Source organism: Pseudophryne corroboree, chromosome 1, assembly GCF_028390025.1.
Source record: "Pseudophryne corroboree isolate aPseCor3 chromosome 1, aPseCor3.hap2, whole genome shotgun sequence".
In the NCBI taxonomy this organism is placed as follows: Eukaryota; Metazoa; Chordata; class Amphibia; order Anura; family Myobatrachidae; genus Pseudophryne; species Pseudophryne corroboree.
The window spans coordinates 539,192,677-539,210,809 of record NC_086444.1 but is presented as its reverse complement, the minus strand read 5'-3'; the positions used below and the strand labels follow the sequence as shown (position 1 = coordinate 539,210,809).

Here is an 18,133-nt window from a genome sequence, read left to right as displayed (position 1 = left end):
CTGTTGAAACACCTGAGGGTGAAGACTCCATTTTCCCGGATGAAGGTTGTGCCTGCTGAGGAAGTCTGCTTCCCAGTTGTCCACCCCCAGAATGAATATGGCCAATATAACCCTTGCGTTAACCTCTGCCCAGAGGAGAATCCTTGAAATGTCTTACATTGCTGCCCTGCTTTTTCTTCCTTCCTGTCGGTTTATGTACGTTACCACCATGGCGTCATCAGACTGTACCTATATGGCTTGATGTTGGAGGAGAGAGGATGCCTGTACAAGGGCATAGTAAATCATCCTGAGTTCCAGAACATTTATCGGAAGACGAGAGTCCAAGACTGGATTCCAAAACTCCGACCTGCCACAAGGTGAGAGAATTGGAGCCACCATAACAGGGAGAACCTTGCTTTTGGCAATAGGGATATCCTCTGGTACATGTGCAGGTGAGACCCTGATAACTTGTCTAAAATATCCAGCTGGAACCGACGGCCATGGAACCGGCCGTATTTGATTGCCTCGTAGGAGGCCACCATTTTGCCCAGTAGTCTGATGCAAAGGTGCAACCGAGATCCTGCGGGTTCCAAGCACAGAGCGGACCACCGCCTGAATTGTCAAGGCTTTGTCCATAGGTAGGAAAACTTTCTGAGACACAGTGTCCAGTATCATCCCCAGGAACTGAAGCCTCTGTGACTGTTCCAAGTGTCATTTTTGGAAATTGAGGATCTATCCATGGTCCGTAAGAAGACGTGTAGTCAAGTTGATGCTTTGTAACAGAAGCTCCCTGCTCACCGCCTTTATGAGGAGATCGTCCAAGTAAGGGACTATGTTCACACCCATCAAGCATTGCTGCAGCATCATTTCCGCCATAACTTTTGTGAACACCCTCTGTGCCGTGGATAGGTCAAAGGGCAAGGCATGGAATTGAAGGTGGTGGCCCCGTATTGGGAATCTGAGATAAGCTTGATATGGGGGCCATATCGGAATGTGCAGATATGGATCCTTGATATCCAGGGTTACCAGGAATTCCCCTTCCTCTAGGCCAGAAACCACCGCTTTGGGAGATTCCATCTTGAACTTGAACACCTATAAATACGGGTTGAGATTTGAGGTTAAAGATTGGCCATACCGAACCGTCTTCTGAGCAGAGGAGGTACCGGAACAAATCACTTATGTGTATAGAAGTTTTTGAATTGCATCCTGCAAGGTAACTTTTACTACAGGTGAAGCTGGTAAGCCTGACCTGAAGAATCTGTGAGGACGGAGTGCATGAAGTTCCAACCGTTACCCTTGGGATATGAGATCCCTCACCCAAGGGTCCTGGCAGGACTCCGCCCATACAGGAGCGAAATATTGCAGTCGAGCAGCCACCTGAAAGTTCCTCTGCAGCCGGGTTCAACTGTCACGCGGAGGCTTTGTGGAAGAAGAACCTGAGGTCTGGTCCAGTGATCCAGCAACCGCTGTCTGCAAGATTCACCTCTATTTCCTCTGGCCGCATTTGAGGCAGCCATGGCCCTGCCTCTAAACCTGGCCACATGAAAGGACTGTAGAGAGGGACTGGGATAAGGACGTCTATCTGGAGGCGCAGCAGACAGCAGATAGGTGGACTTACCCGCCGTTGCTTGAGAAATCCACTTATTTAATTCCTTCCCAAACAGGGCATCCCCCGTGAAGGGAAGATATTCCACACCTTTTTTGGAATCAGCATCTGCTGTCAATTGTTGCAGCCACAGAGCCCTGCAGGCTGAGACCGCCATAGCTGTGGATCGGGCATTAATGAGGCCTATCTCCTTGATTGCCTCACTCATGAAGATAGCAGCATCCTGGATATGATGCAGTAGAGTCAGGATCTCATCGTGAGGCAAAGTGTCAAATCCCTTAATGATATTACCAGACCACTTAACCATGGCCCTTGTGATCCACCCACAAGTAATGGTGGGCCTCTGTGCGACTCCCACTGCGGTGTAAATGGATTTGAGTGTAGTCTCAATTTTACGGTCAGCTGGGTCTTTTAGAGAGATAGCACCAGGTACTGGCAGCACAATCTTACGTGACTGCCTGGACACAGATATCCACAATCGGAGGGTTCACTCTCTCTCAACGCGTTTCGCCCGTTTTTAGAATCTCCTGATGAAGCCTAAACACGGGCGAAACGCGTTGAGAGAGTGACTTGCTGATTTGCTGACCTACTGAGAGAGTTACTTGCTGATTTGCTGACCTACTTCTGCCGACATTTTTGTCAATTAAGCTAAGCTATTTATTTCTTATATATCTTTTGTTCACTTAATAAATCAGACTTTTTTTGATATAAAGTGTTGACTGAAGCATTGATATATTGTCCTAAGGCTATCCCATGACCACATCCCTCTGAAAAGGACCAAGATAATAACACCAATACTGATATGCACGAATCATTATTTTATCTGGTACGCATGTAACCTTATGTGATATACTAAATTTGACCTCACTTACTGAGTAATTACTACGCTATATAGCGATTCCCTGTCTCCTGACTCTATCTAGATTCCGACAGAGACTTGGACTTAAAAGACCAGGGGATCGACAGGCACTGTGTCAAGCCGTAATCCGGTACGCAATATTATTCTTGCGTGTGACGAAAACTTTACTAAAGGATACTACACCATAGGCGCTCTGTTGTTTCTTCCTCTATTTTCAGACAGAACTCCAGACAGCCTGCATGGAGTGATATAGAGAGGGATGACACCAGCACACAATGCCTCATAGCTAAAGCAGCGCTTTGCTGGGCATAAACCAACCTTAGATAAGGTTTCTGGTTTTCTGATACTAGAAAAGCTCCCCACTTTCTATAAATCCCCCTGGCACCACACAAAGTGAATCTGGAGGATCTGTGTAGGAGCAGCGCTTCCCTGCGTGCAGTCAGTAGGCTAAAGCAGCAGGAAATGGCGCCTCTTCACCGCTGGTACCGCTCTCCGGTAAGCCCCGCCCCTGTAATGGCACGTGGTCCCCTCACATGTATTATACCGACATTTGTGTCCAAATTGCAGGAAACGGGGTTAAAACTACTTCCTGTACTAGCACCAGTGTGGGTGTCCGCAGAGGGCACCGCAGCCAAGTGCCCGCCGCACCCTTATGCCACCACTGACACTAGGGACCAGCTAACCCGGGGCCCCGGTGTCTGTACTCACTGCACAGTGTGTTCAGCATCTGTTAAGGGTGGCGGCATGCTGTTGGCGTGCGCGCACATCCTGAGGGTATGCAAAACAGCACCTCAGTAGCTTTGTCCTGTCAGCGGGGATCCGGACCATTAACCCTATAAAAGTCCCACAACGCAGGCAGACTGGTGCCAGCCAGTGCTGCCTGAAAATAACAAACTAAAACAAATTTCTGAAGAAAACACTCTGGAGCTCAAGAGAACGCACCCGACTCCTTGGGCATATTTTTCTAAACAGAGTCTGCAGGAGGGGCATAGAGGGGAGGAGCTAGCACTCACTGAAGATTTCTTAAAGTGCCAGGCTCCAATGGACCCGATTTATACCCCATGGTGCTTTTTTTGTGTTATCTTCAAATAGCAGCTCATGCTCTGCTCCTTGCTCTGATATCTGTAAAACCATGAATTACAGAGACATATTGATTTTAACAAACACTCTACTATTTCCAGACTAAAAGACCATGGATCTTCCCAAACTTTGTTTGACTGATTGCTAGTCAGATCATCAAGTTCGGCATCTAAATGTGGCTTATAGGAGGCTATGCCACTTTCCATATCAAGGCTCGTCTGAGACCCAGATCTCTTAGAACCTTGCAATGACGGAAATTCTTTAGAAACAAAGGATTGTTTTCATCCACTCCGTAAGTTCTTGTAACTGACTTGAAGGCTGAACTGGATTAACCACAGGCTGGGAACAATCATTACAAATCACACTACCCTGACCAGCAGAAACAGATTGGTCACAGGCTTTTATATTCTTCTTAAATGGCTTTTTTTTTCCTCCAGGATTACAAGCAACAGTGTATAAAGCATTAATAGTCATATCAGAATCTACACTCTTTAAGCTAAAGTTTTAACAAAAATGTATCAACCCCTACAAAGTGCTTGCCTTGCAAGGGTGCTTAATACGGTTAGGCTCAAGGTCCATAGCTGTATTTCACCATGTGCAGACAGCAAGGAATTCATAAGGCAGAATGCAGCACTAGTCACAGTGTGTGGGGCAATCATTATGACCCATGACTGGCATCAAGTAAAGATGCAAGCACAGAACTGCATTAGCATTATATATTATATATATATATATATTAATTATACACATAAACAGATGTGACCATGCTCATCTATCCTCGTGTGGCGTATAGTGCGAAAAACTAGTTGTATTACGTTTGCCTGCACCTTGTCGCAGTGTAGTGTATTCAGTCACAGTGTAATGAATTGAGTCTCTGTCGGGTGCAATACTGGTGTTCGTCCACCAAGTGTCATTTTTTTAAAACTACCATTGCGCATGTGTGAAATCTCCATTGTAAAGTCAAACGATGCTTGTAGTTTAAGAAACACTTTTTTTTTTTTTTAGATCTCTACATTAATTAGAAATGTGAACACAGAAAAAGATTGGCTCAGCGTCTTCAACGCACACAAAGAAAAGCACAGTTCAGAGTTCTACACAGCTCTTTAAAAGAAACAAGATCATTACAATCAGCAATAGAGTTGGGACATACAGCACTATTTAAAAAAAAAAAAAAAAAATTTACAATGAGCAACATCACTGTTACTGTCTCCATGGCTCTCTTGGCATAATGGTATCACCGATGGTTACCATACCCATGAGCTAGGGTTCGATTCCTGCAAAGGACACAGTTGTATATGTATGTGTAAAAAGTAGCATCCACTGGGTTTTTTTTTTTTTCCAAAACAAGTTCTGTTGTGCTTTGTATACAGACTCAGACATGCACACAGATAGTCAAAATCAGAAGAAAAAAAAGCTGTGGATGCTACTTTTTACACAGATATACAACAGCATGGCTTTTCAAAGAGTGTTATCTTTACGAGACTGAGTTTACTGTACTTTTTCCCGGGCCTCCCCATTGCTTTAATAGGCAGCCTGCCCCAGCCTTAATCCCACCCCTGTGAGACTTGTTATTTCACGGACTGGGTGTACTGCTTAGTAAATGACAGCATGAGCCATTCATTTACACACAGTAGTGTACTGCCCGTGTTGTGTCCTGGCCACAAAAACAGCCTCCATCTGCTTGGCCACACTGTGCTCCATCGGAACCTCTGCGGCGGTGCACCTCCAACTGGGGTCCACTGGGCCGACTGTTTAGTCTCGGGGTCGAAACTGTAAGTCCACGATTCATCGCCACTGATGATCTCCTAGACAGATTTTGAGCGACCTCCATCAAACCTGGCCAGCATGTTGCGGCACCAAATCACCCGTGCCACCTCCTACTCTCGAGTCAGCTGATGGGTCACCCAGTGTGCAGAAACCTTGCTCAGGCCAAACTTCTCATGGAGCATCAAGCAGATGGCTCCTGATGAGATGCCAAACTCCTTCTCTAACTGGGCCACAGTCACTCTGGCATCCACCGCAACTATGACCCCCACGGAAGCAACGTTGCCAGCTGTGATGGCAGACACAGGTCAGCTCCAGCACTCCTCATTTTCCAGGAACAGTCTCCTGCGTTGAAATTCTGCAAACCATTCTGAGTGGTCCGGAACGGTGCTTCCTCCCCAAAAGATGCTCGCAGTTGATAAAAACGCTCCTGCTGTCACAGACCACTCTAGTAGTCGTAGACGAGTTTGTGAAGCAAGTGAACATGCAGTCTTCTTCAGTGTGCAATGCTGCTTATATACGGTTCTGTGCCTTGTCATTTCACAGGAACTTTATATTATAGTTCGAAAGCAGCGTCAGATTGTGCCTACTGTATCTACGCACTGCACATCTTGAAACTTATTGCACACCCCTTGTATTTACATTTAGAATAATTATTGTGTAAATGTTAATATTTACATTTGTATTCATGGGTTCCTGTGCTATGTATGTTCAGTTAATTTGCTCTAAAAATGCTTCCCTATTGCCAAGACAAGTTGTGGTTTCTTTAGTACTACTTGTAAAAAAAACAACAACATGCAGTTTGAGTAGCAGTATCAAAAACTTGGGCACAAAACTTTCAATCTTCTAATTAAAATGACACAATTTCAGCATACAGTACACTTACCATTGGACACATTACTATATTTTACCTTAAAATAAAGGGTTTATGCAGAAGAGCATTGTTTCAATAGATATAGTGTGCCATTCTTTCAAATGTACCTTGCAAATGTTTTCAGGAGCCATGTCTGGATTATTACTGAACTCTCCTCCAATCTGAAGATCGCTGACACACTTAATGACATCTCGAAGTTCTGTCAGTTTCTGACTGCCAAGCACCAAAATAGTCTCATGGGGTTTGTATTCTTTGTGCTGAAAAATCCATATATGAGAAAACTACTGATGATCTGAGAAAAGTTAATGTTTCTGGATCAGCAAAAATAAACAATTCCACCACAGATTCTTCATAAACATCTAGGAACGTATCAGTAGCTGCAGAGGAGAAGAGAAACAGGGGTAGTCTTATAATAAATTTGTCATGAATAAAGGCAATATTGTAGCTTTACTATTTTTAAATAATAAAAGCTGTGATAATGAAAGGCAATCCGCTCTTGAAGGATATCTTAGACTGGATAGGCAAAGTGCCCCCAGTGCTCTTATAATTAGGCAAACCAGAGGGTAAAAAGAAAGTTAAAAAAAAACTCTCCAAAGTGTAATCCAGATGGGATGTAATCATCCAGTTTAAGGTATAAAAGTGCTTTTTCACTATGCCAGTCTGATTAGAGAAAATTAAACCAGAAATAAAAAAATAAAAAATGTTAAGATAAAATGCATGTTAAGATTACTCCAGTGTTTGTGTGCATATCAAGCCACCTCCCTGAGCAATAATACATAAGTATTTCCAGAGAAATAGGGTATCCCCCGTTGCACAAATGCACTGGGACTTAATGTACTGTACGAAGGAAGCACCTAATACTGTCAATGTATAAATGTATGGTAAATACATACATAAACCTGTTTGACGCAGCTTATCTTTGGATGTACCCTTCACACTGCAAACAGCCCCACTTTCACCACTCGCACATGTAGAAAGCAAGCAAGAGAAAAGAAACAGAGGGAGAAGAAGGGATGGAGGGAGGATAGGGTGGGAAGAGGGTAAAGAAAAAACCCAGTCAAAGTGGGAGCAACAGCTAGTATAGTATATTTATTACTTATGAAGCAGCAGCTTTACTCATTAGTTTCAGGTTATATTATTGTTTCCATAAAAATGTTTAGTTAGTCGACACTGACATTTTGAGGCCTTTATACACTCTAAACTAGGTAATTATAGCCCATCTGGATCCTGCTTCATTAGACCCTATTGCAGCGAGTCAAGGGCTAGCAACAATATCACAAGTGCACTATGACAGTGACCTTGTACCTTAACTATTGAGTTTAACGCTAATAAAAGTACTATATCTACATTTTATTGCTAGGACTATAATTCACATTCTGTGTAATTACAGAGGTCCTGCAAGAAAAGTCTGCCTGGGCTGATTGCCTATTATCACACTTTTTAGCATTTAAATATTATATTTATATTACATTGCCTTTATGCAGGGTAAATTTAGAATAAGACACTGTGTAGAGGAACAACAATCTCTTTCAAACCCATCCTAACCACACTCAATATTATACCAGCACTAAAACCTCATAGAAGCAGCAGTTAGAACCTAGGTCAGAAAAAGGGAAAAAAAAAAAAAAGAAACACAAGCCACACAAAGTAACTATTTAATACAAGTTTTATCCTTCATTAAAATAACTTCAAATTATATGGGCTTCCATTCTAAGACTAAAGTATTATAGTAGATTATAGATTCAGAAAATCAAACCTTTTGAAAAATGATGGGATATAAAAAGTTCACAGTTAGCACCAGTTCACCCTCATCCACCATGTCGGACGAATCCTCTGGCCTTGTTCCTAAACCTCGAGATTCCTAGAAATAAAATAAAGATTTAAACAAACATGCAATATTGAAGTTTTGTTTTTTTTCTTAACACAACAGATAACAAATAAAAATATTTTTTGTGCACGGGCAGAATGGGAATTTTTTTCCCATTTGCTCTTTGAATGAAAAAGACTACGCAAAGTTAGCATATCATTTGCTTGTGAACTAGTAGTAAATGTTTTGGTTTTTTTTAGCCATTCTCTCGTGTCCACGAATGCTATGAAAATGAACAAAGTGAATATGAAATAATAGGATTTTAATTACCTACCGGTAAATCCTTTTCTCGTAGTCCGTAGAGCAGTGTTTCCCAACCTCGGTCCTCAAGGCACACTAACAGTCCTGGTTTTAGTGATATCCAGGCTTGAACACAGGTGACTTAATTAGTACCTCAGTTATTTTGATTTAACCATCTGTGCTGAAGCCTGGATATCACTAAAGCCTGCACTGTTGGTGTGCCTTGAGGACCGCGGTTGGGAATGCCTGCCGTAGAGGATGCTGGAGTCCACATTAGTACCATGGGGTATAGACGGGTCCAGTAAGAGCCATTGACACTAAGAGTTTGAGAGTGTGGGCTGGCTTCTCCCTCTATGCCACCTCCTACCAGACTCAGTCTAGAAACTGTGCCTGAGGAGACGGGCATCTTCGAGAGAAGGATTTTACACAGATAGTGGCGAGATTCATACCAGCTCACACATACAAGGCAAACCAAGCTAACTAGCTTGAAACTCAGCAACCGCTGAAACCGTACTTACCAAGTAACTATGCAGTACTCAACTAAAACCAAGTTGTACTGAACCAGATAACTGCAGGAAAACGACGCGCTGGGCGGGCGCCCAGCATCCTCTACGGACTACGAGAAAAGGATTAACCGGTAGGTAATTAAAATCCTATTTTCTCTTATGTCCTAAGGGATGCTGGGGTCCACATTAGTACCATGGGGATGTACAAAAGCTCCCAGAATGGGAGGGAGAGCGTGGAGGCTCCTGCAGAACCAGTTGACCAAACTTAAGGTCCTCAGAGGCCAAAGTATCGAACTTGTAGAACTTTGCGAACGTGTTAGACCCCAACCAAGTAGCTGCTCGGCAGAGTTGCAAAGTAGAGACAACCCGGGCAGCCGCCCAGGAAGAACCCACCTTACGTGCAGAGTGGGCCTTAACAGACGTAGGACACGGCAAGCCTGCCATAGAATACGCATGCTGGATAGTGAACCTGATCCAGCGAGAGATCGTCTGCTTAGAAGCAAGACACCCAATCTTCTTGGGATCATACAGGACAAACAGAGTCCGATTTTCTGTGATGAGCAGTCCTCCTCACATAGATTTTTAGAGCCCTTACAACATCCAAGAACATTGATGAAATTGAGGAGTCAGTCGCAACTGGCACCACAATAGGTTGGTTGATATGAAATGCCGACACAACCTTCGGAAGAAACTGCTGACGTGTCCGAAGCTCAGCTCTATCTTCATGGAAGATCAAGTATGGGCTTTTACAGGACAAATGTGTGATATAGTGTTATAGATAATAAATCTCTGCGCAAACAAGTAATGGGCAGCCAAGTAGAGTAAGAACCAGGAAAGAAAAGTGACTCTTCAAAACACTTTTAAAATATACAAACAGGCAACAATGTCTGATCCAACTCAAATAGGCGCCACCTCATTAATGTGCTCCCAACTCACAAGAGAAAATAATGTAAAATGTATATACATTCCTTATGATCGTTCCATGAATCTCTTCATCCACATCGAGATATAGCATATAATTAACTCCACATGTGGGAAGAAACACAAACTTTTCATGTGTAGTACAGTAAATTTAATGTGACATCATACAGAAAATAACAGAAATAAGTGTTCCACGGTGGTGTCCCTAGGGGACTGAACAATTACCAGATTGGATGGAGAACTGATGGAAAGCAGTTCTCAATAAAAGCTCTTATTAATTGGTCCAAAGGAAAAGCCACCCGGGTAGGCAGAAACTCAGGAACAATACTGTCAATCTGGCTAGCATCCAGTACCTTCAGGGTAGCTCCGGAAACCAGGGTCCTCTGACACAGTTCACCAACGCGTTTCAACCCTTTTTAGCTGGGTCTTTCTCAAGGCAGTGTGTCAGAGTCTGATACATCCCGTCCTTAAAAGTAAGTCTTAACCAATCGGAAAGCCTCTGTTCGTGCGCCCCCGGCCGGAAGCGCGTCATCCTCGTCGTGACCGGAAGTGCGTCATCCGCAACGTCCGTTCGTCCACTCCTCCTATCCTCAAGCGTGTCATCAGCGGTGCACACTAGTGTTGGCCTGAAGTGAGGATAACGGTGGTGTTTTTCCGGAAGTTCGGGTGTTTTGCCCGGAAGTCCGTCATTCTTAATATCCGGCCATTATAGTCTTGGCGGAAATTACCCGTAGTTCACTTAAATAAGCCTGGCGGAAGTGATTTAGGCAATGAATAAGAAACATTAAAATAACTACTTTAAAAGTCCATATATATTAGTCCTTCATATATTTGTAAAAGATGAACAACCTGAAATAAAAAAGAGTCTGAGGAAATAAGTGAGGAGAATAGGGAGACCCCCAAGAGAGAATCTAATGAGATAGACATACAGGTGGATAGAGTGGAATCTAGGGGGGGTAGACAAACACAGAAGCAGAAGAACATATATGAACGTAATAAACCGATGGTACACAATGATTATAATAGGAGTGAGACATCCCCTCGGAGGAGAAGGTTTCAAGATTATCAGAATCAATATGGATCCATTAGATATAGAGAACAAAGAACGGATTACCCCAAGAATGACAGACAAAGGAACAGAGGAAATTATGTCAGCCAGGACAATATGAATGAAAACAGGGGAGGGAGAAGAGGAATCGATTGGGAGCGGAATCAAACGTACAGGAACGACTGGGATCGGCACCAAATACGTAGATATAGAGATCATACCCGTATAGAGACCAACAACAGATTTGAGGTTCTGAATGGAAGAGAGGGAACGAGTCATTTTTTAGGGAGGGGGAGACAGGACCAAAGACGGAGGTGAAACACAAAACGAGGAGGGGCAGGAGAGGGGGCATTAAGAAAAATATTAAAAGGAAGAAGAAGAGGCGTAACAACAAGAAGAAAAAGACCAAAAAGTCAGTGGTCGAAAAGGTGGACCTTACTGAAAAAGGAGTCAAGATTTTCAACCTAAGTTCTCATGTTTTGACCACAGATGAGACAAAGGTTTTAGAAAAGGGACTCAAATATGCCCCCACCATGGTAATCAACAAATTTGAGACGTTTATTGATATCTCAAAATTTGAACGTAAGCTCTGTATCAAGAAATTCTTTTTGAGCAAGGAGGAAGGGTCTGTTGAGGAGAATTTGGTCCTCAATAGAACCCCGTTCAAACCAAAATCTGTCTTTTATCCTGCTCACGTTAAGGGTAACTTCATCGACACCTTTTGTGAAATGATTAAGGAAGACCTGAGAGAAATCAAACCTTCGGGCATTAATTTTAACCTAACGTTTAAAGAACGAATGGCTCTGAAGAATCTTAAGCAACATCCAGAACTTATAATCAAACCTGCAGATAAGGGCGGGGGGGTTGTCGTGATGAACAAAAGTTGGTATACCAAGGAAATAGAGGATCATGTCAATGATAAAAATACGTATGGAAGATTGAAAACAGACCCAACAGAGAGAATTATTATGGAATTACAAGCATTAATTAAAAAATATGAAGATTTAGGTGTCCTAGAGGATAGAGAGGCCAAATTCTTATTTAATGCCAAACCAGTCACGCCAGCACTTTATCTACTCCCAAAAATTCATAAAAATGTTACACATCCCCCTGGGAGACCCATCGTGTCGGGAATAGATTCAGCTACTGCTAACCTGTCGGAGTACATCGATTTCTTCTTACAACCTTTAGTTTTACAGAATGTCTCACATTTAAAAGATACTAAGGACTTTTTAAATTTCCTGACCACAGTTCAGTGGGAGGAAAATATGTTTTTAGTCACCGCAGATGTAAAATCTCTATATTCCATCATTAATCATGAGGCAGGATTACATGCGGTCACCGTATATCTAAATAACAGCACTTTGGAAGAACAAGTCCAGGATTTTATTAGAGAGGGGATCCAATTCATTTTATCGAATAACTATTTTATTTGTAATGGTAATTTTTATCTACAAAAGGTCGGTACCGCCATGGGCACCAGGTTCGCTCCGAGTTATGCCAATATTTTCATGGGTCTATGGGAGGAGACCGTCATTTCGATTATGTTTTTTTCATATGGAGGGGGAGCCGTGAAAGCCTTGAGGATTTCTGCCTGTACCTTAATACTAATAACTTAAACATTGAATTCACATTCAATATAGATGCACAAAAGATCGACTTTTTGGATATAACGGTATCTGTAGATAACAATCAGATACAGACGAGGACGTTCACAAAGCAAACAGATTCAAGAACATATATTGAATACAGTAGTTGCCACCACTTGAATTGGCTAAATTCTATTCCGCTTGGTCAATTCAAGCGCACAAAAAGGAATTGTACAGAGGACAGTATATACAAACAACAGGCTTGTGAACTCCAAAAGAGATTTGAAAGGTGTGGATACAGGAAGGATATTGTCGATCTGGCGGTACAAAAGACTAATGAGATCAATAGGAGTGACCTTTTAGCTACTAAACAATATGAACCGAACAGAAATGAGAAGTTCGAGTGGGCATTCATTACCGGTTTTAATTCTCAACACAAAATTTTAGAAAGATCAATCAAAAGAAATTGGAACATCCTTAAAAAAGATCCAATACTGGGAAATAAGATTCCAGAAAATCCCACTTTTATTTACAGGAAAGCTCCAAATCTTCGCAATGCTTTGGTAAATAGCTATCTTCCACCAACAAAAAGAGAACCTAGGATCATCACCAAAGGGTTCCACCGTTGTGGTATGTGCATCGGCTGCCGTGAGATAAAAAGCGATGGCACTAAAAAGCTGGATAAAATCCAGATCAACGATAAAATCGTATATGTTAGGGATTTTATTACGTGCAATACCAGCAACATTATTTATTGTATCGAATGCACCGGTCACTTGTTCTACATAGGACGCACCTCCCGAGCATTAAAAGTTAGGATGGGGGAGCATTGTCAAAATATTAAAAAGGGTTTAGAAACACATGCTCTTTCAACCCATTTTAAAAAGGTACATAATTGTTCCCCAAAATATATTATTAGATTTGCAGGGATCAAACTTATGAAATGTAACCTTCGTCAACGAGATATTGCATCCCGTTTAGCTAAAAGTGAGATGCAACTGATATATGAGTGCAATACGCTACAACCACACGGTTTAAACAGCGGCTTTGAATTAAAGTGGTTTTTATGATCGGATGTTTTTATATTCCATGTTACTAGGTTCTGTGTTTGTCACTTTTTATTATATCCACTCATGCTGTGCATGTCTAATATACCCATTTGGGGTTATACTGCTGATTCCTTGTTTTTGTATATTTTATTTCAGGTTGTTCATCTTTTACAAATATATGAAGGACTAACATATATGGACTTTTAAAGTAGTTATTTTAATGTTTCTTATTCATTGCCTAAATCACTTCCGCCAGGCTTATTTAAGTGAACTACGGGTAATTTCCGCCAAGACTATAATGGCCGGATATTAAGAATGACGGACTTCCGGGCAAAACACCCGAACTTCCGGAAAAACACCACCGTTATCCTCACTTCCGGCCAACACTAGTGTGCACCGCTGATGACACGCTTGAGGATAGGAGGAGTGGACGAACGGACGTTGCGGATGACGCACTTCCGGTCACGACGAGGATGACGCGCTTCCGGCCGGGGGCGCACGAACAGAGGCTTTCCGATTGGTTAAGACTTACTTTTAAGGACGGGATGTATCAGACTCTGACACACTGCCTTGAGAAAGACCCAGCTAAAAAGGGTTGAAACGCGTTGGTGAACTGTGTCAGAGGACCCTGGTTTCCGGAGCTACCCTGAAGGTACTGGATGCTAGCCAGATTGACAGTATTGTTCCTGAGTTTCTGCCTACCCGGGTGGCTTTTCCTTTGGACCAATTAATAAGAGCTTTATTGAGAACTGCTTTCCATCAGTTCTCCATCCAATCTGGTAATTGTTCAGTCCCCTAGGGACACCCCCGTGGAACACTTATTTCTATGTTATTTTCTGTATGATGTCACATTAAATTTACTGTACTACACATGAAAAGTTTATGGAACGATCATAAGGAATGTATATACATTTTACATTATTTTCTCTTGTGAGTTGGGAGCACATTAATGAGGTGGCGCCTATTTGAGTAGGATCAGACATTGTTGCCTGTTTTTACAGGACAAAGCCCCCAACTCCGACACACGTCTAGCAGACGCTAGGGCCAACAAAGTGACAGCCTTCCATGTGAGAAACTTGACCTCAACCTCCTGTAGAGGCTCAAACCAGTCCGACTGGAGGAACTGCAACACCACTTTAAGATCCCAAAGCGCCGTAGGCGGTACAAAGGGAGGTTGGATGTGCAGAACTCCCTTAAAAAAAAAAAGTCTGAACCTCAGGGAGGGCAGCCAACTGTTTCTGGAAGAAAATGGATAGGGACGAAATTTGGACCTTTATGGATCCTAACCTCAGGCCCATATCCACACTTGCTTGCAGGAAGAGGAGAAAACGTCCAAGTTGAAACTCCACCGTAGGAAACTTCTTGGACACACACCAAGATACATATTTTTTCCAAATACGATGGTAATGTTTAGACATTACTCCTTTCCTAGCCTGCATCAAGGTAGGAATAACCTTATTCGGAATGCCCTACCGAGCTTGAATCTGGCGTTCAACCTCCATGCCGTCAAACGTAGCCATGGTCAGGGCCGGCAACAGAAATTTTGGGGCCAGGTACACTAATAGCTCTGGGGCCCCCTCAACCCCCTACTTTTAAAGCCGAGGGTGGTTAATATATATATATGTCACCTACACCCCGGCACTCCTGCTGCCTCATGCGGCTGTCTTACTCTGGTGCTCCTGTAGAAATCCGGAAGAACGAGGCGGCACTCAGAGGCTTGGAAACGTGAAACGAGTGTTTCCAAGCCTCTGAGTGCCGCCTCGTTCTTCCGGATATATATATGTAAAATCCATATGAACCGGCACTCAAACATATCCTCCAACAGATGTTACTTGCCCTGGTGACCTCTTCATTAGGGCATGTGCCCCAGGTATACACTCTGCAGATGAGAGGCGGCACTACTGTACACTGTATTCTGTTATCCTGATGACTGACGGGAGCTTGACCCTGAAACTTTGAATAAACATGTCACTTTATGTCACTGATTTGAACGTCTCCAATTGCCGCCTTTTATCTGCAGAGTGTATATATGTGTGTGTGTGTGAGTGTGTGTGTGTGTGTGTGTGTGTGTGTGTGTGTATATATGTATATGTATATATATATATATATATATATATATATATATATACATACATACATATACACATACATACATACATACTATATACTGTATTATACCTATATACAATCCTGTGTGACAGGCACCGGGGGAGAGGGGGGAATGAGGCTTTTATAAGGGATATTATTAGGGAAGAACAGGGCATAAGGTGACGCCGGCGGCTTCCCCGCACCGCCGACAGCGGCTTCCCCGCACCTCCGGCACCAGGTTCCCCGCACCTCCGGCACCAGGTTCCCTGCACCTCCGGCAGCAGGTTCCCTGCACCTCCGGCAGCGGCTTCTCTATACCGAGGGCAGTGGCATACCTGTGAAGCTACAAATTCCGGGGACCAGGAGAATGACGTCCGTGGGCGCTGCTCCAGTCCAGAGTCCAGCGTCACGACGGCAATGCAAGGGACTGGACCAAGTGACTGGGTAATGGGGGGGGGGGGGGAGTTGTGCGCTTGTAATTATAAATAGTTTTTGTTCTTAATTTGCAGGTGGCAGGAGTGCATGATTTTAAAAACATAATTAGGTACTACTGCTCCGTTTTTTGTGGTCATGATCCTTGGGGCCCCCCTGAGCTTCGGGGCCTGTCACAGGTGTCCCCTTTGTCCCCCCCTGTCGCCGGGCCTGGCCATGGTAAGTCTTGATAGGCGAACGGCCCCTGCTGCAGCAGGTCCTCCCGAAGAGGAAGAGGACTCGGCTCATCTAGCAGTAGATCCAGAAGATCCGTGTACCAAGATCTTCTTGGCCAGTTTGGAGCAAAGAGGATCACTTTAACCCTTGTTCTCCTTATGAGCTTTAGCACTCTTGGGATGAGTGGGAGTGGTGGAAACACGTTCACTGCCACTTGCTTGCGGGTCCCTCGACCTGGAACAATATCGCCGAAGCTTCTTGTTGAGATGAGAGTCCATCATGTCTATTTGAGGTACACCCCAAAGATCTGTTACCTTCTTGAACACCTCCGGATGGAGACCCTACTCCCCTGGATGGAGATCGTGTCTGCTGAGGAAGTCCGCTTTCCAGTTGTCTACTTCCGGAATGAAGATTGCTGACAGTGCCAACTCGTGTTTTTCTGCCCAGAGGATGATTCTATTGACCTCTGACATTGCAGCTCTGCTCTTCGTTCCACCCTGTTTACGTAAGCCACTGTCGTTACATTGTACGACTGCACTTGAATGGCCCAATTTCTCAGAAGATGGGCAGCTTGAAGAAAACCGTTGTAGACAGCTCTTAGTTCCAGAATGTTTATCGGCAGGCCGGCTTCCAGACTTGACCACCTTCCTTGAAAGGTTTCCCTTTCAGTGACTGCGCCCCAGCCCCGGAGACTTGCATCCGTGGTTAGAAGGATCCAGTCCTGAATCCCGAACCTGCGGCCCTCCAGAAGGTAAGGTAATTGCAGCCGCCAGAGGAGTGAAATCCTGGCCTTTGTCAACAGACGTATTCTCTGGTGCATATGTAGATGGGATCCAGACCACTTGTCCAGGAGATCCAGTTGGAAGGACCGAGCATGAAACCTCGTAAGAGGCCACCATCTTTCCCAGAAGTCGAATGCACTGATGAATCGACACTCGGGCTGGCTTCAGGACATCCTGGACCATTGTTTGTATCACCAACGCTTTTTCCTCTGGAAGAAACACCCTCTGCACTTCCGTGTCGAGAATCATTCCCAGAAAGGACAACCTCCTGGTTGGTTCCAAATGTGATTTTGGAAGATTCAGGATCCAACCGTGTTCCCTGAGCAGGTGGATCATGAGAAGAATGGACTAACAGCTTCTCCTTGGACAATGCCTTTATCAGCAAATCGTCCAGATATGGAATTATGTTCACCCCCTGTCTGCGGAGGAGAACCATCATTTCTGCCATCACCTTGGTGCATACCCTCGGTGCTGTGGAGAGACCGAATGGCAGGGCCTGGAACGGATAGTGACAGTCCAGCAGTGCGAATCGGAGATAAGCTTGATGCGGCAGCCAAATCGGAATGTGAAGGTACGCATCCTTGATATCCAGGGATACCAGGAATTCCCCCTCCTCCAGACCTGATATCACTGCCCTTAGAGACTCCATTTTGAACTTGAATTCTCTCAGAAATGGGTTTAGTGATTTTAAGTTCAGAATGGGGGTTAGTGATTTTAAGTTCAAAATGGACCATCCGGTTTCGGTACCACGAAAAGGTTCGAATAGTAACCCTTGTTTTGCATCTGTGGAGGAACTGTTACAATAACCTGTGCCTCAACCAACTTCTGAATGGCCCCCTGTAGGATAGCCCTGTCTGCCGGCAAAGCCGGCAAGCCTGATTTGAAGAACCGGTGAGGAGGGAGATCTTGAAATTCCAGCCGGTACCCCTGGGACACAATATCTTGTACCCAGGGATCCAGGCCGGACGACACCCAGACGTGACTGAAATGTCTGAGTCTCGCCCCCACCGGACCTACCTCCAGGCCGCGCGGTCCACCGTCATGCTGAGGACTTCGGCGTACCTGAAGCGGGTTTCTGTTCCTGGGAACCCGCAGCAGCAGGTCTCTTGGATTTTGGTCGACCTCCTCTAAAGAAGGTGTTGGACGGTTTGGACTTTCTGGTTTTAGCAACCCGAAAGGACTGTGATGCAGCTGAAGAAAAAGGTTTCTTCGTAGCAGGTGCAGCTGAGGGAA

General features: G+C 44.0%; 1 protein-coding gene across 1 annotated transcript in view; it reads right to left on the bottom strand.

Annotated features, from left to right (window-relative positions):
- SNAPC3 (small nuclear RNA activating complex polypeptide 3) overlaps positions 1 to 18,133 on the bottom strand; it is a 105,311-nt gene that overhangs the window by 15,962 nt on the left and 71,216 nt on the right. Inside the window, exons 4-5 of the mRNA XM_063914075.1 lie at positions 7,919 to 8,023; positions 6,270 to 6,419 (exon numbers count right to left, since the gene is read on the bottom strand). Of these exons, the coding sequence (XP_063770145.1) occupies positions 6,270 to 6,419; positions 7,919 to 8,023 (255 nt within the window). The remainder of the gene's footprint in view (positions 1 to 6,269; positions 6,420 to 7,918; positions 8,024 to 18,133) is intronic.